Raw genomic sequence first — 24,439 nt, forward strand, 5'->3', positions numbered from 1 at the left:
TGTGTGTGTGTGTGTGTGTGTGTGTGTGTGTGTGTGCGCGCGTGTGTTGAGAGAGAGAGAAAAGGAGAAAGATTAAAAACAGAATGGTTTACTGAATGATTACATTTGTTTTCTAGTGTAGTTGTGTGTGTTTGTGTGTGTGCCAGCTTGTGATAGCATGCTTGTGAATGTGTTTCAGAAAACTCAATGAAGGATGACAGAGTGACAAGAGCTACAGTGCTGTGCAAGAAGCTGGTGGGGCACTTCTCCCACAGTTGGAAGAAGAAGGCTGCCATGACGGAGGTACAGAGGGAGCTCAAGCTTCCAGAGCACTCCCTCATAACAGAGTGCCCAACAAGACATGGGGCTCCAAAGAACTGATGATAGCAAGAGTCCTGGAACAGATCAAAGTAATATTCCAGGTCTTGTCAGGAGATCGCAATGCTCGCCACCTCGTCCCAACAAGAGGATATTGACATGCTGGTGTCAATTTACAAGGCACTACATTCCCTCCAGGTATTTACAGATGCTCTCTCTGGTGAAGAGTACGTCAGCATCTCCTACCTGTTCTCCATCTTCTGGCCACATCAGAAGATGATGAGGACACCGAGCTGACCAAGTCCATTAAAACCAAGGTCTTAGCATACCTCAGTGACAAATACAGTGACTGTGACACCCAGGAGCTTTTGGACATTGTGTCATTTCTGGACCCAAGGGTCAGAACACAATACATCAAGGCACAACACATCCCTGCCATCAAGACCCGACTGAAGACTGAAATAGAACAGTCAGCAAGACAGGTGAGATAAAGTTTATTAATAATAATAATAATAATAATAATAATAATAATAATAATAATAATAATAATAATAATAATAATAATAATAATGTCCATATGCTACTCACACTATTATCCTCATCCCTTATTGCAACTATTTTTTAATCTGGCAGGAGAAGAGGTCCCGTAGTGAACCTGACCCAAAGCCTCAAAGTGCAAATCCCTCTGTGGAAAAAGCTAAAAAGACTCTTGGCAGCTTTTTCAAGACCAGTGTAGCATCTCCTGCTCTACCTGTGCTACTGGAAGATGTCGTGAAGGTTGAGCTGAATAGCTACCTATCGACCCCTACCATTGATGGAGAAGAAAGCCCCCTGGCCTGGTGGAATGTGCACAAGATAAACTTTCCTCATCTGAGCAAGCTTGCCCTCATATCTTTGTGTACCTACCACAAGGTCACCCTCAGAACGCCTGTTTGGCACTGGAGGGAATATAGTAACCTGTAGGCGCTCATCTTTAAAACCAGCAAAAGTTAACATGCTGGTTTTTCTGGCAAAAAAACCTTTGAGCCACACAGCTCAATAAAAAGAAATCAGTAGAATGTTTGTGGCTGGCAGAGCCATACTTCCTTTCACTTTATTCTTTGTGGTTTTATTTCTCTTACTGACTGGAGGTCAGTAAAATTGAAGTTTTCATTGTTGATTTTCAATCAAAGTGCAATCCATATATTTACATATGTCTTTTTGAGCCAAAACTTTGTTTTTATTTGTATTTGTGCACTTTAAACAGCTGAGGTCATTTGTCCCATCAGCTGTTGTTTTTTTAAATAAGTTCTAGACATTTTGATACCATTGCATAAATTATGGTTGTTGGGCCTTTTAAACAACAAAGATAATATAGACAAATGCTGCCTTTCGTACACATTGCATATTGTTCTTAACTAAACAGTGCTGTTTTTTTATCTATTTACTCTTACTTTTTAACTCACTGTCCATGATATGATCCATGAGTTAGACTAACCTATACATGTATGTTTTTTCTTGTTTGTTTGCTTGTTTCTGTGGATGTATGTACTACGGCTGCAAAACAAATCATCCCTCTGATACAATAAAGGTTTTCTAATCTAATCTAATCTAAATTTTTTGTTTTATCATTGATAAGTAGTCAGTAAGAGTTTTATACATTTTCTATTTACATTAATGTTCATACAGTTTCTTTTTCATTTTATAAAAAAAAAGTTCAAAATTCTGCGCTTTAATTTGTGTGTTTTTTTTATATAATTGTTCTATTTTGCTGCAGTGCTTTGTTCCTTTTTTGATATTATTTAAGCTAATTAATGATAATCATATTAAATATAAATGCAGCATTTTATCTAATTTCATTATAACATGTAGGCCTGGCCTACAGGAAAAGAACTGTTTGTATGTTTACAGTACCCTTTGTTGTGTTGGTCAAACTACAGAATGATTCTTTTGCTTGTGTTAAGCGAATAATGCACAAGATAAACGTCCCCCCCAAAAAATCGCATGCAAAATCTTTTTTTTGGTCCAAAAAAATCGCAATAAGATTATTTTCCAAAATCATTCAGCCCTACTGTGAACCTGTCTCTGGATCAGAACTCTTCATGGTCATCTCCACAACAATGGCTGTGGCCTTGCCATCATCAGACGACACGAACAATGTTGAGTCTGGGTGGGGATGTAGTCCATGGGCTTACACATTCGCACACATGAAGTCACATGGCACACACACAACCTTAAACTCAATGCCTTCTTTGGTTCCGTTACAGTTTAGCTGCTGAGGGTTGATGCACACGTGCCAGAGTAAGGCTGCGTGTGCATCAACCCACGGTGTCTATGCAGTGATATATGTGCAGGTCCTTGAGTTTTTTTTTCATTTCTTGTTCATGTGCTTATATGCTGAGGTTTTTTTCCCTTATCTCAAACTATGCCCTACTCTTAGAGAGTATAGTCTAAAATTGGCACTTTTTCTCTTCTCTGCCTGCCTCTTGTATTCCCTTTTCTCACCTGAATGGGGCGCTGCGCACGCTGCTGTCACCGCAGTTCTCCCGCTCTCTTGGAAGTAACAGAGTGAGCAGTGAGCAGAACCCCGCTACAGAGACTCCAGGCCAAAAGGTGGCGCTGCAGTCCAGTTAAAACAGATCCTCCTCACAGCATCTTTAAATCTTCCTTACAGTTGTAAAATGTTGTAAAAAGGTCAATTTCAAACACTGCTGGTGTGAAAGATGAGCATCTTTTCTTACCTTGACATAATATTCAATCTTGATAATATCACAGCCCACGAGGGAGGACTGAGGGAGAGGAGGGATGATGATCTGCTCCTTCCACTCCACCTCCTTCCCAGCTTTCACCACACCACCCTCCACCTCTGCTATGGCTCTAAGATCATGGACTGGCTTCTTCATCTCGTAGGTCACCCTCTGAAAAACAAACAAGAGTTGGCTAAAGATAAGCTATTGTAGAAAATGTTCCTCATGTTTTTCCTTGTTTTTCTCTAGAGCCTGCAAACAGAGCTCGAACTAACTCGACTCAGCTCTGCACCTTCATCTGCTTTGACTACCGTGTTGTTTCCACATTCAGTGTGTTTGGTTTACACAGCCACAGGTGAGGTTATTGACACATGAAGCTCTACAGTAACACACACATTGACAGCTCACAGAAAACTAAGAACACAACTCAGAGCAGAAAAAGTTAAAAACTAAACTCAGAAAAAAGGCAGTGAAGAGACAAAGCTGTCTCTTTAGAGGAGACCTAGGTGGTTGTTAATGTTTGGACGATGTTCTCTGACACATGGTTTGACTAGGAAAACAACCTGTGGGTGGAACTGAAGTAAGTGTTTACCTGCATGAGGCTGGCGGCCATGTTGCCTGTGTTCTTCCCTGACTGGTTGTGTATGGAGGCCGTCACCTGGATGACCTGTCCAGGTGTGTAACCCTTCATGTCAGTCTGAGCCTTCATAACCACTGTGCCTGTTTTCATCAGCATGTAGGTGAACTGCTGAGTCACTGCAGACGAACAGGTGCCCTGTGCAGAGGAGAAGCAGTGTGAACACAGCATGACTCATCAAAAAGACACTGAAACACACTCATACTAAAGACTATTATAAGCCCAACCCCTCTATAAGCCAAGTGACTGTTATTGGTAACAGTTCCTACCCTGTGCTCCTCCTGGGTGAGATCAGAATTTTTTTTAATTTAGCATACTTATTATGATTATAAAACCTTGCAATGCTGTGTCCTGTGTGGAAAATCACCAACTCTTCCATTTCCTTACAGTCACAGGGATGCATTTAGGTACCTAAACATGGTACCTTTTGATTTTATGTGAATCAGTTCCCAGTACTTTTGACAGAATTCAGTCGGTACCTATAAAAGTACCTAATTTGGCACCCATCCCTACAGCCTTATTTGATCATACGCCCTCTTCTGGTAAAAACAGGGTCAGTTTTGGACTTATGCCCATACTCAACACATTTTTCAATTTTTAGAAACAAGACAATAAAACTGGGAACAGAATGTTTGATGTTGTCTAATGTTTTTTGTCACTGTTCAGTGATTCAGAGAGAATCTGAACCTCAGTCCAGACATTCTGAAGCTATAACTAGTGAAAAGTAATTGTCTATTAATGATCATATAAACACACGTTTTACTGCATGTGTTTTTTGTTTTTTTTTAGATTTCTGCTTAAATGTTTAATGACAAGAGAAATGACTGTTGTCATGCCAGCCCACCCTGTCAGCAGTGATGGTGTAAAAGAAGAAGATGGTGGTTGATGTAAATCTGCAGACTGTTATGGCTGTTAATTTTTTGGTAAACACACTTCTTAGAATTTCTATGACCACCAATGGGGAAATGAACCAAAAACTGCAACATCATAGTTTTGTTTTTAATGCAAAAATGAAAAATTGGAAAAAAGTCACTGAAGTAGTAAAGTCTTGTTTTGTCCTACTACAACAACCTAAGGTTGAACATTCGAATTTCACGGTACCCTTTTTTCATTGAACTGCTGCTGGTGCTAGTTCCAGGCCCGGCCTGACTTGGCCCTGGTTCTTTGTGTTTCCACTGACAACGAACTGGCTCCAGGGGCTCCTAACCTGTGCTGAGCAAGCACCAACTCTTTGTTGAGCCAGAACTGAGCACTGACTACGTGGGGGGGAGGGGCTATAGTGACCAGCGATCAGCGTGAAACACGGTCATTGTTAAAACTGCTGGGAGAGTCGTCCATTGTTTTGAGTTTCCTCATGATTTGAGATGGAGGCAAAATGAAAACACTAACGCCTTTCCTCTCTCATCGATCAGGGCCATACCTTATTATTTTAGCAAAGAGACTAAACAGCCTGATGTTATTTATCTTATTCACATGACAGGGGTCACTTTTGCGCGTTCAGATTTCTCCCCTGCTCTGTATTACACAAACACATGCGCACAGACACACAAACACACACATAGAAAGAGAAAGGGAGGGACAAGCAGACTCTGTGTTACAGACATTGGGAAAAATGTAATGTAGAAACTAATCTTTGCCTATTTGTTAACGCTCCCAGCGCCAACTTTGTTGGATGCCGCCTCCTCCCAAGAGTGGTTACGTATGCAGTGATGTACTGACATTTTACAGTGACCCAATGACATGGCCCGGGTCAGAAGAGGTTGAAATACGTTCAAATGGAATACTTCGTCTGATTAATATGGGTACACCCCTGGCTTTAGAAGAGAAGGTTGAATGATATGTTTGTGAGATCCAACTACATTTCACTTTCCCCTGCTCTGCGTGTTTGATATGTGTCTCTTGTAAAAAAAAAAAAGACATCTCCGGATAACGATTTTAGGTGTGAGAAAACCTTGCCTCTCTTTAAATTTGACCTTGGGCCTCTAACATTCCAGCTAAGCAGCGTGAAGCTGCCACTAAGTGGCAGTGTGGGAAAGCAACTAGCAGACACAGACAAACAGTGAGATTACATTAGTGTAGTGGAGGCCGAGAACAATACAAGCAATAATGAAAGTGGGAAAAAAAAGAGAAAACAAGCAAACAAACAACAACAACAACAAAAAAAACACCCACATACAGAAACAAACTGTGATTCCTTCCCTCCCCTTCCCTCCAAGGGAGCTTAGCAGGGAAAAGAAGGCCATGTTCAATTCCCGCACCCCTGAGTTTCTTCTGTGCCACATCAAAGGCACGGCCCTGCTCAGTGACTTCGGGTGAGAAATCCGGGTACATGCTGATCCGGGCTCCGTTGTAGGATAGAGGAGACTGCAGACGGGTAAGTTTCAGAATTTCCACCTTCTCTGGAAAATGGTGTATCTTTGCGATCATGAAGTGTGGACGTGTCGCTGAAGTAAGGATGGGTACCTTTCACACCTTTCTCAGCTTTTTCTGGTAAGCCGGTAATTCTTACATTTGAGTAACCTGGATCGGCTCTCGAGATCAATAAGCTTACGCTTAGTTAAATTGCTCGTCTCCATTAACTCTGCACACCGCTTCTCAAGCTCTGTTATGTGGGACTCGTGGTCAGCTGCACATCCCTCTAGGTCACTGATGCGTGCAGTATGGTCAGCCAGGGAAGTCTGGACTTGGTGGAGCTTTGAGTCCAGTGTATTGAATCAGGAGCGCCCCCCTCCCTGGAGTAATGGTTGATGCATTGGACATCAACAATGGACATCAACATGGGACACTAGGCTGTGCTGAGAAAGACCAGAGGAGCTGGAGATCCAGGTCACAATGTGGCTCAGTGGTAGAGGCGTTGTCTCTCAACTGAAAGGTCGAGGGTTTGACCCCAAGCTCCTGCAGTAATACACCTAAGTGTCCTTGAGCAAGACATGGAACCCCAAATTGCTGCCACTGTTGGTCAGTGGTGTGTGGCTGGGTACGAATGGCTTAAATAAAATCGATGGTTCCTACCGTAGAACTCTATCTGCTATTATATCAGTGTGTGAATGTGGTGTGGATGGGTGAAAAAGACTAGCAGTGTTTGAGTGCTCAGAGACTAGAAAAGCACCCTATAAATACGGATCCACTTGCCACAAACTGTTTTGGAAAATATCTACCGACAAAATAAACCAAAGCAGTTTGGTGGTTTTTTTTTACTTTGGTGGACATCTTTACATCCAGAACTCCTCTGGCCACCAGGAAGAATGTGCTGATAATTATTCTATTGTACTGTATACCATGGGTAGACGCCCTTTCCATGACTTGCCAATTAAAAATACTCCAAATTCCAAAGAGCCGATACTTCCTTCTTTCATAAAATCATTGACACTTGGTAGCTAAGTCTCTATTATGTATTCCCTGTCAGTGAACAGTTTTCCATGTTTTGCCATGCAGTAAGACATGTTAACTTCTTTCTGTGGCCTGGTGTTTAATAGTACAGAACATTTTGAATGTGTTGCTCTGTTTAGCGTACTTTGTAAATACCATTTTTACTGACTCCTATTTATCTCATTTATCTCTGTCTCATCTCTCAAGTTTTTTTCGTGTTTGGTCTCAAAAAGACGCTGTGCACTTGATGTCCTAACATACCACACTTTCACAACAAATGGTTTATATCCCTTGATTGCTGTCAATCTCTGGCAATGAATCCATACTCCCTTGTCCACCTATGTTGGAAAGAACAATTGGAACACGGTCTGTTTGCCTGCAACACTATGAAATAGATGCAATTGTGAGCTAGCTGACTGATCTCCCAAGAAATTTGCAGTGATGCAAAAGCAGGTCACATTCAAGCACTTGTAACGTCACACTTTAAATTTGTTATGTAAAGTTATTTGTCAAAATTTTACAAAAAAAAAAAAAAATTCAAAGTGCGCTCATTTCTTGTGAAGTTTTACGTAGAACATAATGCAATAGTTTGTTATAATTTATTTTATCTATTTATTTATTGATTTTGTCATCTGCCTGTGCCCTAAGTTGCCTACCCCTGCTGTTTACTGGCATGCTATATTACTTTGGCACTGGTGTTTTGCAAAACCAAAACTTTTGTTGTGTCCTAAATTGTGTACCTCTGTTTTTCCCCTCTCTTTTTAAAGCTGGTGCACTCAGATCAGTCAGAAAGCTGGAACGGTGAAAACTTTTCACACACAGCAGTCGTCATATTGGCTACGTAGAGGAACAGGCAGGAATTGATGGAATGAAAGTTGATGGGTGTGACTAATGAATAATAGAAGAACACCACAGTTGTGACATAGGATGATAGTTTTTTGGTGAGTGCGAAGCCACACGGTTTGATCTTGGACAACACCACCTTGTAAGATTCAGTGCAGTGTTCCAGTCAGAGCAGAATGTACACAGTGCACTTTGTGTAAATGTACTTATGGATTTATACAATTTGAGTCACAGCGTATATGTGAAATATATATCTACATAACAGAAACACAGTCAGTGGTGATGGACAGCAAACCTCAATGAGGCTCCACATCTGTGTTAAAGTGACAGGAAATATTATAAAGGCCCCGTGTTCCTCTGTAATGCAAGTCAAAAATCAGCATGATCTTAGTTGACGAGTTCTTGACTTACAGATTTATTATCACATACTCGCTGCACAGATGTGCTCTGAAATCATGGGGGAGGAGACAGCTTCACATGTGTTGATGTGTCAGGGTTCCTTTTAGGATAACACTGTTACACATTCAGAGATGCCAGAGTACATGTGCAAAATGTCCAGTCAGTGCAGGTACTCTAAGATAACTTTAATCACATGCCAGTCTGAGGACTTCTCTGCCAAAGTGTGGCCCAGCCTGCAGTCAGTTGCTGTTATCTTTAAGCTGTTGTTCACTGCTAAGAGGCTTTGCTCACTCCAAAATGGTGCTGTTGACTTTTGTGATGCTGTGGTTGACTTTCAGTTATCTGATCTGCTGCACCTGTATGACCTTTACTATACTGCACCTTCATCACCAATCAAGATAGCTTCCCGCTCCTCACACCTGAAACATCATTCATACCCTGGTTCTCCAGTCTGCCCACTCTCCCCTAGCTCTCCCTCAGACCTTGAGCCTGGTGGTGGCAGCTCAAGGTCACAGCTCTTGAGTGATATTTGAACTCCATTTGACACAACATGTAGGTTACTTTTGATGTGTTATATTATGTGCCCTCTGGTACGGTGGCCGGTGGGTGTCAGATGATATACAAAAGCGACAACACAAATACCAACGCCACAACACAATGGAAGTATGGCCACAATGGAAGTAAAAAGAGGTTAGTTATCCAAACGAACACAGAAAAGTTGTAAAGTAAGTAAATGATTAACTTCACCTATGATAAATATAGCTTCGTAAGGGTGTCTCTCTGTGATATCCTTCATAGGACTAATATTTCTTTATATACTTTAGCTTTAGAGTTATATTCATCACAGCTTAAAAAATAAAACAATCATTACCTTACTTTCACAACCTTTCTTTCTTTTACAAACTTTTTTTGTGTCTGTTAGGATAAATGTCTCCTAACTTCTGTTGTGGCAGTGCTTCCATTGTGTTGTGGCTTCTGCATTTGTGTTGTGGTATTTGCATATCATCTGACACGAGAAACGTTGCAGTGAAATAAAAAATGACTGACTGATTACTGATGCACTGCAGGCTCTATGAAATGACTCTACCTTTGGGATGGAGGAGGCTGAGAGGATCAGTCAGTGCAGCCACTCACAGGAGTTAACCCTTTATAAAGGCACTTGTTTACTCCTTTTCCACCAGTGCTCGTTCGGTGCTAGTGCCAGTGGGTTTAAACCACGTTCATTTTAAGGACCGGTTTGGTTTTCCATCGGCAAAGAGCCAAGTCAGAACAGTCGCTATCTCATTGTAACAGGCCATATTTTATCGAAACATGTAACTGTCTTGAACATTCATGCACCTAACTTTGATGACCCTGGATTTTTCAGGAAAGTATTAAATCTTATTCCAGATTTAACAGCCACTCACCTGACAGCAGGCGGTGACTTCAATGCAATAATAGACTGCTTTCTAGACCGACTTTCTACTCACCCTGTTACTCCATCTAATTCTACAACTGCACTAAATAACCTAATTACTTCAATGAACCTTGTTGACATCTGGAGACTACAGCACCCAACTGATAAAGACTTCTCTTTCTTTTCAAATGTACACAAATCATATACAAGAATCGACTACTTCCTGACTGACGGCAATTTGACCCCCAATATAATTTCTTCCAAATACCACAATATATCTCTGATCACTCCCCTGTTGAATTGAAAATAGATTTTGGAATGACAAAACCTGCATTCAACTGGCGGTTTAATCCTTTGCTACTCAATGACGTACAATTCTGCCAACAAACAGCCAACATGATATCAGGTTATTTTTCCCACAATGACAACTCTGAAGTAAGCGACTCCACTCTTTGGGAAGCTTTCAAGGTTGTTGTGCGAGGACATATCCTGGTTTACGAAGCCAAACAGAAAAAAGATAGACAAAAAGAACTATCTGAAATCACCACTCAGCTCTCAGTGCTTGAAAGCGATTATCAGGCCAATGCCTCACCTTCCAAGCTATGTGAAATAATTAAGTTGAAATACAAATACAACTCTATTCTTTCCAACTGTGTCAGTTTGATGCTATTTAAGGTTAAACAAAAAAAAAACTTTGAACTAGCTGACGAGCCTGATAAATTATTAGCACGCCACCTTAAGTTCAATCAGGCATAGAGGATGAGCATGAGGTCTTAGAGGTCTTTCAGTCTGGTTTTAAAACTCTTCATAGCACCGAGTCAGCTTTATTGAGAGTTTTTAATGACATTCTTCTTGCTAATGACTCTGGTCACTAGTCATTCTCGTTCTGTTGGACCTAACCGCAGCCTTTAACACTGTGGACCACGATACCCTAGTGGCTCGGCTAAGCCATTTAGTAGGTATTGGTGGTACGGCATTGCTGTGGTTCAAATCATATCTGGCTGATAGGAGCCTGAGTGTAAAACTTGGTAACTCCGAGTCCAGCCCTGCCCCTCTGCCGTATGGGGTACCACAGGGGTCGATTTTAGGGCCCCTGCGTTTCTCTTTGTATTAACTGCCCCTGGGCTCTATTCTCAGGAAGCATGGCATCTCTTTTCACTGCTATGCTGACGATAGTCAGATATATGTGGCGTTGAAAAAGAGTGACACTTTCTCTGTCACACCACTTCTGGCATGTCTTGAAGACATCAAAGCCTGGATGTCTTTGAACTTTTTAAATTTTAACGAGGAAAAGACAGAAGTAAGGTGTTTGGCCCCAGTGGCCCGTGTGACCCTCCTCCTGTTGACTTGGGCCCTTTGGCAGACTATTTAAAGCCAACAGTGTCAAACTTGGGTTTTAAGATGGACAGTGATTTTAAATTGGATCGTCAGATTAGCTCAGTGGTGAAGTCCAGCTTCTTTCACATAAGGCAGCTGGCTAAAGTGAGGCCTTTTCTTGCACAGCAGCACTTTAATACAGTAATCCACGCTTTTATTACATCTCGGCTGGATTACTGTTACGCACTGTACCTGGGAGTCAATCAGGGCTCCCTCGCACGTCTCCAGTTACTGCAGAACGCAGCTGCTCGGCTTCTGACTGGAGCACGTAAGAGGGAGCACATAAGACGAGCCCCCTCACTGTCCGCTTTTAAAACAAGTCTTAAAACCCATTTTTATTCTTTGGCTATTAACCCACCTTGAGACTCTGCTCATGTTTTATTGTTTTTACGGTTTGTTTTAGTTTTTTATTAATTGTTTCATTGTTTTAAATTATTTTTAGAACAATGTCACAATTTATTTTACTATGTGCACCTTTGTTTTAATGATTTATTTGTTTTATTTACTCATTTATGTCTGCACTACTTTTATGTACAGCACTCTGTTCCAGCTGAGGTTGTTTTAAAGGGCTTCATAAATAAAGCTGAGTTGAGTTGAAAGTTGAGTATAGCTACCATCGAGGACCTTTATATAAATAAACTTTTTCCCACTTTCTCTCAAATTAAATACATATATAATCTACCTGGTACACATTTTTTCTGCTTCCACCAGATTAGGGACTTTATCAGCAAGAATATTTTTCATTTTGAATCAATGCCAGCTGCTGTTGAACTTGACACCCTTATGAACCAGGACCCCGACTCAAAAAGACTCATCCCCAGACTTACTCAACTTTTCTCATCATACAGTGCTGTTTCCACACAACATATAAAGCTAGTGAGGGAAAAAGACCTGGGTCCAATAATCAATGACAAGGACTGGGAAACTTATCTCAGTTATATTCACATCCGCTCTATAAATTCCAGACATCAGCTCATTCAGTTTAAAGTTCTCCACAGGCTTCATTATTCTTGCACCAAACTACAGTCTTTTTATCCCTCTGTCTCTCCAACTTGTCCAAAATGCAAGTCAGCTGAGGGCACTCTCGGTCATCTTTTCTGGTTTTGTCCCAAACTAAATCAGTTCTGGTCTGATAACTTCAAGTGTTTTTTTGAAGAGTATAACTCTATCATTCCTCCTGACCCTCGCATGTCAGTCTTTGGTGACACTCAACATCTTTCTGTTCTTACTCACACCGGAGAACAATACAATATGGCATGGTCATTGCAAAAAAAAATGTCTTAACTCAGTGGAGGGGTGAAGATGTCCCTTCATGGCTGCATTGTTTACATGCAAAATTAGCTGTTAGCAGCCTGTAGCATGTCAATGCTAACTAGTGTAAGGCTTGATGATTTCCCTCGAGCTGAGGAGGAGGAGGTGAGGACGACGTGCTGGTTCTCGGATGTGAGCTGGGAGGTGACGACGTGGACCTGTCCTTCCATCCATCGTTGTTGGGAACGTGGGATCTAGCTCCGGGGGATGGATGAGCTAGCTGTGCTAACCCAGCGGCATCGTGCTGTTCACGGACGTGGCTGACGGAGCTGACATCGGACGCCGGCGCCACATTGGAGGAGCTTCGCCTGCTGTGAGCAGACAGGATCCAGGAGACAGAGACTGAACAGACTTCTGGGGAGGCTCAGTCCTGGACCCTGTGGAGGTGGAGACTGGCTGGGCTGGAGAGTGGTGGACGAGTGGTGGACGGGATGTTGTCATCTAATTTCTTATGGACCTTTTTGCACTTTCTATACTCTGTCTTACTTTTGTTTTCTTGAATGCTGCGGTGACTCCTGAATTTCCCCTCGGGGATAAATAAAGTAATTTCTATTCTATTCTATTCTATTCTATTCTATTCTATTCTATTCTTTTAAGACTTGGCTGGCAGAAATGACCAATCAGTTACACATGGAGAGGATCAGGCACAGTTTCTCTCAACTCTGCAACCTTTGACAAGATGTGGCAACCATTTCTGTCTTACCTATCAGGGAAAATTTAAAGTAACTATTTTTATATGATATGCCTTCTCTCTATTAGAAATGTATAATGTATAGGGTTATATACCGTTAGAGCAGGTTATTTATTTATTTATTTATTCTCTTGAGTTCATGTGTAGGTATGTTTATGTATGAATTTATGCTTGCTTTATTTACCTGCCTCTGTTTTTCTTGTTGTTCTTGGTCTAAACATTGAAAATCTATAAATAAAAAATATATATAAAAAAAGATGAAAATAAAAAATTAAAAAAACAGTACTCCAGGGAGAGGACAAAAGACAATGAAGCACGTCATGCTTCGGGGCAGGGCTACCTTGTGACTGACAAGTCATCATGGCAAAGAGGTGTCAGCCATTATAGAAACATAATTATATGTTTCCACCATAATTAAGGCCACTTTACTTCAAGCACCAGGACATGTGGTCCACAGAGGGCTTAACCAAAGCATCCTCTCCTTTTCATAGATTCTATCTAATGAGACACCAACAAAAAGTGAAGTTAGTGTTTTTGGACTGATCTGTATCTTTCTTTGTCCTCAACAGTTAAGAATAAATCTGGCCTGGTGAAGAGGATACCTTTAATCTGTGTTTTAGTTTCACTCACACACTGCTCTGCAAATCTCCTCAAAGAGATAAGAATCCTAGTCTTTTTGGGCTCACTCAGAAAAACTGTGTTTTACCTCAGTAACAGCTGTTTGAAGTCTCTGTTGTTTTGATACCTACTGTCTTTAAAAGGGTGTGTGGTCCTTTCTTAAGGCTAAATACTGTCCCGTTAGTACCACCATAGTATCTAATTTAGTCTCTGTCAGAAACACTTTGTTTAAGCTGCTGTCTCTTTAAGGCTCTGAAAACCCTCTTCCCTCTGATTGGCCAGCCCTCTAGAGGCCTGCCCTACCACCGTGTCATGAACCAGTTAGAAGATTCTTATGCAATGACACCAACAAGTCCTGTTAGGATCAGGTGAAAATCTCACGACAGTCTGGTGCTTTTAGATCAGTGTTTTGATCAGTTCACAGACAGATTCAGGGATTTCTGCAACATATAAATATGTAGAGGTTTAAAAAATTGCACATGCTCAGTCTAAACATCCAGCAATAGTACTTTAGATCCATCTTTAAAATATGTGAAAGCAGAATCTCCCCTCTCCAAGGTAGCACAGGAACAAAAACGAATGACTTGGTCTACTTTTGAGCCATTTTGACCCAGATAAACATCCTAATTTTAAAAGAGTGGCGCCATCTACTGCCATGAATGACATACAAAAGTCTAACCCCTGGTTTTAAGACTGTCCCTGTTTGTCTGATAATAGATATGATTCTGCTCTCACCCATATGTCTGGCACTTCATTCAGGTTTAGAAGACGCAGCATGTAGAACGGTTTTTCTGCGCTGTAGTCCTTTGAAAACCGGGGCGTGTCGATAAACGCCCTGACTCTGTAGATGATCCGGCCGTAGTTCCCTTCAAAAGATGTTGGAGCCGTTTCTGTGGGAAAGAAACAGAAAATGTGTATCAACTTGATACCACAATGACAAGTACAAAACCTACTGGAAGATAATTATGCAACAGAATTTCTGGCAGACGTTCATTTTGTTATGTAAACATCATGAAAACCAAGTCCTGAGAGAATGGACGGTTTAAATACACAACAGTTGGAAAACCTTTCAATGAAAACATGTTGTTCAAACTCAACAGGTCACATAGTTTTGTGACTTTTTATTTTGTGCGTGGAAAAAAAAACTCCAGGAAGTTTACTGACACGTCCGCTCTCACTGTCATGGTAAAAACTTGTGCTGTCTTTAGATTTACAGAACCAAACAGACTGGTTGAGTCGCTTCTGAGTTTCACTGTTCTCTCTCTTCAGACTACAAACAAGGCTTCACCTGGAGAGTAAGTGACTGAGCAAAGGGTAAAAATGAGGATCGGCCTCTGTTGTGCATAAAGGACATCACAGTGAGTGACTGAAAGAAAGGGACAAGGTGTACACTTATCCAACACTCCATCATGACTGTGCCCAATAAAATCAGAATCTAAATACTGAGTTTGAATTCAGAAACATTTAAATTAGTTAATAACTCATCGTAATAACACACACAACTGTCTTTCCCAGTTTGACGTCAGTTTGTTCAAAAGAATCCAGGTTACAGGTTTCAATTAAAAACATAAACATCTGAAACTAAGCCCTGGTGTCAAACTGCATTCTTGTCGTTTCCTGACATGTCATCAAGGAGTGCTTCCTCATCACCCTCTCATGAGAGAGTGGATCAAAGTGACAGCAGCTGAGATCACTGTGGACGTTAGGAACAAAGTGACAGCAGCTGAGATCACTGTGGATGCCAGGTGACAGGAAGTGCGGTTGGCAGATAAAAACCATGAGGAGAACCAGCACCATGAGAGTTACACCCATCTCTGATGACCACGGTGGCACCAAAATATCATAGTGAGGATAAGAAGCTCAAATCCTGTCGTCATATCTGACAACTTCATCACAAAGGTCATGTGACAAATGATTTTACTGCATCTTAACTGATCAGATGATGAAAGTCATTTTTAAAGGTTTCTTTGTTAGAGGCTTGACCATTACAGGACTACAAGCTCAATTTTTAGCTGCAGACCGGTGAAAGCGCTAACCACCAAATTAACCCTTTAACTTTCACTTTATAAATGCAAAAGATATTTTTAACAAATAACTTTTCATACAGTTATTTTTGATGTTGTTGGAGCACGAAGAAAACTACAGAAGAGAATTAGGGACACCAGAAAAAAAAAAAAAGTAAGCTTACATTTTTCTATTCTTATTGCTTTAATTCTGAAAAAAGTCAGAATTCAGAGAAAAAAAATAGAAATTAATTCAGAATTTAGAATTTTTCCAGGATAACAATAAAAAAACATTCAGATTTTTTTCCTCCAGTGGCCCTAATTGTCTTCTGTAGATAAGAAACAAAAAAGTATCAGAAAAATGATTCCAAGCTGTAGAGCTGACCCAATCAGGTTTTACTTTTGGTATATTATTAATGCATAGCGACTCAAAAAGTGCTCTATCAAACATTTGAGCAGCAAGTTATAGGGTTAGAAGTAAAGGAGCATCAAACCCTGTTATCTCTGTTAAATAGAAACCCCAAGATCAACTTGTCAGCTGCTGAAAGATGGAAAGTGTCATCCTAGTTTTTGCTTTATTTTTCATGAAAAATTATGGAATCAAATAGCTCTTTATTTATCTTTTAATTCAAAATATACAAGCCTTTTTTTGGGAAGAGGTACATTCAGCTAAAAGAAGCCAGTTAGCAGCATCACTCTGCCAGCTCAAATAATCTTTGGCCAGAGATTTGAATCAATCAGTGCGTTTATATGCAGGTTGAAAGAGATGTTGGTGGCCAGAAGTCCCACTCATTTATACATAGACAAGGTTTAGGTTAAAGCTGGTTCACATTACAGGATTCTCGAGACCTTCAAACATTTACAGACCACACACTTGATGATTACAAAAGACGGATCGCACAAGATCTTTCTCTTCTGATCTTACAGTGTGTGGTCTGCACTCTGAGGACACCACACACTAACAGATTCTTCAGCAGAGCTTCAGCTTCTTCACGCTCACTATTCCAAATCTTGACAGCTGAGTCAGCTCGTGTCTTGATTGGCTTTGCTCCGGTACATGTGACATTACACACTGTACATGCGCGGCTCCTTAGAGCGCCCCCCACACTGCAGGATTTTTAGTCACAAATATGAAACATGTGCATCATCTACCATCTGTAAATCGGAGGCCTTCCAAGCAGCTCTGACCAGAAAAAATCACTTTTAGCACACCCCACACCACAACAAAATCCCACATGATGTCATTTGCAGACATCAGACGATCGGGCCTTTGCTGCCTTTGAGCAGGACAAAAATCAGCCCCATTATCCTGTAGTGTGTACCTGCCTTTGGAGCTATGAGCTTTGTTTGCCCGCTGTGTCCAAACATGCTAAATGAAAAGTAACATTTAGAGACATTTCTAGAACAAGCACAATGTATTTTGTGAAGATAGTCCACCTTGGGAAGAGAAAAAGGGTGCATGCTGCAGGAAGTAAAGCAAACTTTAAGCAACAGATTATCCCGACGTTAAACTATGACTGTGTAAGTTTCATAGTGGCTCATAAAATCATACAGCATGGGAAGGGGGACGAGAATTAACACTAAAATGGGCTATCAAATAACCAAAACCGAGAGCTCCAAAACAAACTGAAGACAAAGTTGAACACACAGTAGGAATGGGTAACTTTGACATTTGACACAATACAGTACCAATACCCGGTACTTGGCAATTGGTACCGGTACTCAAGGGTACCAATTTTCAGTACTTCTTTTTGGGTTTATGTGGTAAAAAATATAAATCTGTTTAATAATGAAATATATATATATTTTTAACTTAACATATTTATTCCTTAATATGTAATCTTGCAATGCTGTGTTCATGTCCCTACTTTTCCACTTTATCACAGTCTTAAGGATGCATTTAGGTACCCAAACATGGTACCTTTTGATTCTACGTGAATCGGTACCAGGTACTTTTGACAGAATTCAGTCGGTACCTATTAAAGTGCCTAGTTCAGTACCCATCCCTAACGCACAGATCTGGAAGCCGTCGGCTTAGACCCCAAACGGGTTAAATATAGCTCCTTAAGGGATTTGACTTATAAACTGTCCAATTGTCAAAATCCTTGCTGTGCCCTGCTCACATTCACAGCTCCCTGTCTCTGAGGCACTTGACCACTCACACTGCACGCCACTCTGTGCAAAACAGCAGGTGAGATGACAGGTGCTTCAACTTTCCAAGTTGTTGCATTTAATGTGGTAAAATGTATCAATGGATGCTCATTTAGATCCATTAGTAATCTGATTGGGCGTAGACAGGAAACTCTACTGTGCATGTGCGCATGGTGATAAAAGATGTAGGAGATGCAGAGCCTCCGTCAGCGCACAGCGCTCTCTGGGAGTGGAGATTTTTCCTCATCAATATTCCTCACGTATGAACTTAGTGATCTTTTCCCATGAAAGTATCCAATAACACAGCACCTCATGCTGTGAACTGAAGTTACAAATGAGTATTACCCCCTGGTGTTTGATTTCACCATGTGACAACAACAATAAAAACAAAAATACAATGCGTCGGCTACTAAAATTTGCGTCGATGAATTTTTATCGTCGACATGGTCGATTATGTCGACTAATCGTTGCAGCCCTAGGTCGCAGCGAATGTATGTCATCGATCATATGGAGTGTCTGCGTTTGTGAGCATGCATGAAGTGTACCGTGCTGAAGCCCACCTCTCCTAAGGTGCCAAAGAGAAGAGAGTCTTGTGGTCACACTGGTCAAACAAAATGGACTGTGAAGAGTGTATGAAAACAGTTCAGATAGCCAGTGTGACCGCGACGAGAGACTGCTGCGAGCGAGACGTCCTTCTGTGATGTGTGAGTGATTTTGGGTAGGGGAGGGGCTCAGCACGTGCGGCTCGTTGACAAGCAGCTGATGCAGATCAATATGTGCTTTCATATCAGTCTCCAAACTCCAGAACAGAAAGTAGATTTGTTTTCAGTCGCTATTTTATTTTAAAAAGAGGTAGCTTGAGGGGTATGAAAACTCTCTAAATAGGCCGTCAGCTCTATTTGAAATACCACTCTTTGATCTTTTTTAAAATTTAACAGTTCTTCAAGGTGGAGAAAATCCTTCAAGCATTTTTTGAAATCGAGTACCTCGAATTATTCAAGGAATCGTTTCAGCTCTAGTTGAAATGATACCTTGTAGCCCAACCTTCCAATCATCCACGTTTTATGGTTGTAACCTGCGCCTCCAAAGACTAAGCTGGAAGAGGCTCAGCTACAAAAATCAACAGTAACAGTAATAGGAGGGTCAGATCCTGACATCTCACTGAGGATCACTGAGGATCACTGAGGATCAGCGAGACAGACCCTATGTGCTCTTCAAAAACAACATCTGGTGAGAGTTCATGGGAGCTCTGAATACCTGACAGGTTTAAACAAATACTGTAAACCAGTGTTTTACTCGGCGCTCTGAAAACCCAGTGAATGATGGGATAAGAGTCCAATCCCCAGCAATCTACTGTCAGCACATGAGGGTAAATAGCAACAGGCTAGGACTTGTCCATCAGATCGAAAACACAAACAAAAGACAGAATGAGAATTTATCCCATCACTCCCAGCCCTTACCTGGTATGAGAAACTTGAAGGGGAAAGTGTGTTCTCCCAGCTTCAGGGTTCCTGTACAGGAAACAAAGAGCACAGATAACATCCATCAGTGGAAACAAGAACAATAGTTGCACTGTTTCCCACCAAGCTGATCTGCCCCGTGGCTGTATGCAGAATCCACAGTGGAAAATGGGTACCTTCGGTCCACAGACTTTGTGTCCCTTTTTTATTTCCAACTCTTCACAGAGAAAAGGGAAAATGCTGTTCCTCTGGTTATTCAAGTTCTCGAGAGTGTGTTTCTTTCCAATTCTCATTAATTTAATTCTCATTAAAAGCCAGGTCACTCCTGTGATGTGACCAAAGAGGATAAGCTCTAAATAAATAAACTGCCCCTGCATCATTCTTCCTACAGCATAGATCACAGTGAACATACCTTTGTCTGCTACAGAGACGGTGCTATTGAAGTACTGCTCCTCCATGGCCCAGGCCGTGTCGTTTACCTTGTTAGTGATGCCACAATAACCATTGCAGTTCACTTTCACAGCTGCAGATAAGACACAGACAGGAGGTTTGAATATTTCATCAGTGTCTTGTTTGGTAGAGCCAGATTCAAACCAGACACCAAAAACACAGGGTCACTGAGTCAAACGTGACAAGAAACAGAATGTGATTCTTTGCAGAAAATTGTAAACAGGTAAAACTGAAGTGAAACTGCAGAAAAATAAAAAAATAAAAAATATAAAGTAGAACCTGAGAATATTGACTGATTCTTGAAAACTCAATAGTCATTCTGAATTTAATGTAAGATATAGGTGTAAAAAAGCTGGTATACCAGGCATAAGGCAGTGGAAATGTTAAAAACAAGCACACAGGTGTAATATCCAATGATTACTGAAGCAGGTGGGTTACATGAGTGGGTTTAAAAAGGGGGTTCTTTGCCTTTCAAAATACAACTTATACAAATTCATTTGTTAAAAAAAAATCCCTTACTTTTTCTGATCTTCACTTGCTATAATAACAAGGTCATCACATCAGGATCTTGTGACAGATTCAACACACTAAAGCAGGGATCTCCAACTCCTACCCTGGAGGGCCAAGAGGCTGCAGGTTTTCTTGTAACCAAAAACTGCCCATACAATTTGCTGGGAGGACTAGGAAACTGCTGCTATGATGTGGTCAAATGACCAAATGTCGTGGAGATTGAACTCACATTCAGGAAAATTTTAATTCTGATGTGAGAAATGCACCAAAGCCACTGAGGAAAACTGTAAAACAACAGGTCTGTGGGTGACTTCTCTTTGGCCTAAACCTGAGTCCAAAACAGACAGAGACAAAGTGGGGAAACTACCAGTGGGCTGCCCAATCCAAACTTGACACTCTTTTTGGAAAGCATGGACACCATGTCATCTGCTCTAAAGAGAAGACAGAAATCACCCACATGGCTCTTTGGTGCTACATGGACCCTGCCAAGTGGCAACAAGACTAAGTGTGACCCCTGTAAAGTAGTAATACACTCAGCCTCTTGTATGTTGTTAGGCTGCTGTTCTCGCAATATTTTGGCGTTGTCTCGCGAGAACTCATGGGTCACGTGAGAGTAGCCTCATGTGGTTTAATCATGGTGGAGCAGTTAGATGGGGAGGCAGTGAGGAAGTGGTGTAGTGGGCTGCAGCAGATGTATGACAGGACTTGAACAGAGTGGTCTGAAGTGAACAGGATTTCAGATTGATCACCTGGAGTTGGCCGGGTTTTTTATCCTTCCCTGGAAACAAAGACTTGATGAATCTTGATGGCGAGCTACCCAGAGCCCAAACTGTGAACTACAATCATCATCATCATCATCATCATCATCTTCTCTGGCTTTGTGTTCGGAGGTATTGAGCCTGTGCCCCACTACACATCTTTTGCACATGCATTCAGACAAACTCTCATAAGGACCTTTGAATAACAGACAAACACTAACTCACAAATCAACTCTGAATCTCATGAACCTTGGGGAGGGATTATTTATTGATTTGGTTCCACTGGTTTTTGGTGGTTGTGCTGCCCATTGTTGTATCCTGATACAACTTCAACTGATCATGATCAAATTTAGAAATGTAATATCTGACTCCATTCCATGTGTGTCATATATTTTCCCTGCATACACTTTGAGACTCATTTTGTGTTTATTATATTGGTCTTAAACCTCCACAAGGGAACTCCTAGTCCCTGATTTTAGCCCAACTTCTTATTAATACTTACCTAAATTATAACATGACTTGGAGTAAGTGCTACATCAGCCAAACACCATTCTGTGCAGATTACACAGGGCTCGAGACTGCAACCAAAATGCAACCTTTTTTTCAGCATGTGCAAGTCAAAATCTAATCGGGCCGCGCTTGTGCAAGTACATAGCCTATGTCTTAATACTCCATCTATCACGAGCACTGTATAAGACATTGTGGATTTAATTCGCCTTCCCTTTCACTGGGTCAGTCAGTCTCCTCCACCTGCACTCTCTCCTGTTCGGAAGAGAGACCGCTGTCACGTACTCGCCTAGCGCGTATATGCATCACACACTGAAGACAGACAGAACTTCACAACGACACTCGTTTCACTATTTTAGAGTCAGCCTCCTCACTATAAGATTCATGCTGCTCTAAACTGTTCTGATCAAAGAGGGTTCTACGTTAGAGCAGAGCTACGTTACTTGAACTCACATGTCATTTCAACGCCAAAGAAGAAAGATAGAAAACGGATAAGGCTCTGATAAACTCTTCATCAACGAGTGCTGTAAGGCTGCAGCTATCAAATATTTTAGTATTCGACTATTCTACTGAAAATTCCACCCAATAATGGAGTAAAACCAGATAAAACACATTTTCGTGTACTTAAACAGCAGTTATTTTCAAATGGAAATTTGTTTCAATCAAGTGTAAAATCAAGTCACTTTGGGTGATAAATTTTAAATTCTGACTGTGACATTGTTACTAGGAATAAGACATTCTTGAAAGATTTTGAGTCTTTGCAGTGTTCAGACTAAAATGATGACCCCTGCTGTATTGGAGCACATGTGGTTCCATTACTACTTGATATTTGTACCCTTCATTGACCTGTGAGCTAAATTTGACACCTGCCCAGTTAGCTCTATTATAGTTGCTATTTTTGTTTTTTAATCTTCTTCACTCTTTAGTGCTGTGTTTGACAGATTATATACAACACTAAATGACATCAACTAATTTGCATAACAAGTCATTTGCATGTAACGTTTGTGGACACTGATGGAGAGAGGAATAACATGGTATGAGGGACGGAAAGCGTATAATAACACACCAGTGTTTCCCCTGGGTTAACGGTTTGGGGGGGCAGCGACATTGTCATCAGCGGAGAAAGCGTTGGGAGATTTTTCTTGTAGTAGTGTGGTTTATGTGTCCTCTATAGGGAATGAGCTTGTCTGTGTGTAATTGCACGCATATGTTCGTGTGTCTGTGAACACGTTGGAGCAGAATTTCGCCATGTGCTAAAGATCACACGCTCTTTCACGCACGGTGAAGTTCTGCGAGGAGAAATGTGAACCCAACGATGTAGAAACAACATCCAGTCATGAAAATTAGATTAGTAACATCAGGCTATTTAGTCTGTTAGATTAAGAAACAATGTATAGACCTGATTTATGAGAGAGGGAACTCTGAATCACTTCTGCTGTGATCTGGCGCTGTATGGCAAAAAAAATTAACTCGACATTCAGGGGGGCCGCGCCCCTTATGTAATAATAGGGGAAACACTGCACACTGTTAATGTGTTTACACAATGATGCGCAGAGAACCCTGCAACAACTTCAGTGTCTTTTAGGCTCATATTAAGTCGTTTAGGTGGGACACAGCCCTCTAAAACCCTGCTGTGTTTAAAATGACTGTTGAGAGAAGCTGTTGCAGCGAATGTATGTCATTGATCATATGGAGTGTCTGCGTTTGTGAGCGTGCATGAAGTGTACCGTGCTGAAGCCCACCTCTCCTAAAGTGCCAAAGAGAAGAGAGTCTTGTGGTAACACTGGTCAAACAAAATAGACTTTGAAGAGTGTATGAAAACAGTTCAGATAGCCAGTGTGACCGCGACGAGAGACTGCTGCAAGCGAGACGTCCTTCTGTGATGTGTGAGTGATTTTGGGTAGGGCTCAGCATGTGTGGCTCGTTGACAAGCAGCTGATGCAGATCAATATGTGCTTTCATATCAGTCTCCAAACTCCAGAACAGAAAGAAGATTTGTTGTCAGTTGCTATTTTGAAAAAGAGGTAGCTTGAGGGGTATGAAAACTCTCTAAATAGGCCGTCAGCTCTATTTGAAATACCACTCTTTGATCTTTTTTAAAATTTAACAGTTACTCGAGGTGGAGAAAATCCTTCAAGCATTTTTTGAAATTGAGTACCTCGAATTATTCAAGGAATCGTTTCAGCTCTAGTGTGCTGCACAGTTATCTGTCTCTGTCTCTGAGGTGTCCTGCAGCGTCTTTGTATCAAACCAACTAAGAGAGACAGGGGTGGATGGTTTTTGAGGTTTTTCATATAACGCCCAAGTACAGGACTTGATTGACTTTGAAAAATAATAGCGATCACAGGAACATACTTAAAGTAGGGGGATAATCAGGAGAAATCACAAGCCAGGAGAACAGCGGAGGAAAGGGTTAAAAAATGGGAGACTCCCTCCATAATCAGGAGTGTTGGCAGCCTGCCAGCACTCCTGATTAGTAAAAGTAACGAGTTTATGTAAGACGAAAAGACGAAAACTAGAGATGTGTTCTCTATCATTTGAAGTTATTTTTGAAGTTAAGTTTTGTAAACTCACTAAATGATTTTAGTCTTTTTTTTATTTTTTATTTTATTTTTTCAACGAAAATGTTTTTAACTATAATAACCCTGATATGAACAAACATGCATGTCTGTTGTTATTGTTATCTTTTATTTAAGAATCATTTTTATTGTCTTCTTTTTAAGTTACATAAAAGAAATAACCTGTTTTGTCAGCCAGAGCTTGTTGCAGACAAACTTCATATTTACAGTAAAATATTTAGCAAAATCATAGCTAGAGTAACTGCACAGAAATAAATAAATAAATAAATAGATAAATAAACAAACAGATAAATAAAGAAATGGTGCAACCAACTTATGTGCTGGTGTGACCAACTGAGAAGGTTGGTTTCACCAGTG

General features: G+C 40.9%; 1 protein-coding gene across 1 annotated transcript in view; it reads right to left on the reverse strand.

The window, feature by feature from the left end:
* The window catches only part of arrdc1a (arrestin domain containing 1a), a 43,003-nt gene that overhangs the window by 7,384 nt on the left and 11,180 nt on the right, over positions 1 to 24,439 (reverse strand). Inside the window, exons 2-6 of the mRNA XM_074670558.1 lie at positions 19,691 to 19,801; positions 19,279 to 19,329; positions 14,400 to 14,554; positions 3,616 to 3,798; positions 3,018 to 3,194 (exon numbers count right to left, since the gene is read on the reverse strand). Coding sequence (XP_074526659.1) covers positions 3,018 to 3,194; positions 3,616 to 3,798; positions 14,400 to 14,554; positions 19,279 to 19,329; positions 19,691 to 19,801 — 677 coding nt within the window. The remainder of the gene's footprint in view (positions 1 to 3,017; positions 3,195 to 3,615; positions 3,799 to 14,399; positions 14,555 to 19,278; positions 19,330 to 19,690; positions 19,802 to 24,439) is intronic.

The sequence above is a fragment of the Halichoeres trimaculatus genome, unplaced genomic scaffold (genome assembly GCF_033239565.1).
Source record: "Halichoeres trimaculatus isolate MK-OKI-2021-1 unplaced genomic scaffold, fHalTri1.1 fHalTri1_scaffold_5, whole genome shotgun sequence".
Classification (NCBI taxonomy): domain Eukaryota; kingdom Metazoa; phylum Chordata; class Actinopteri; order Labriformes; family Labridae; genus Halichoeres; species Halichoeres trimaculatus.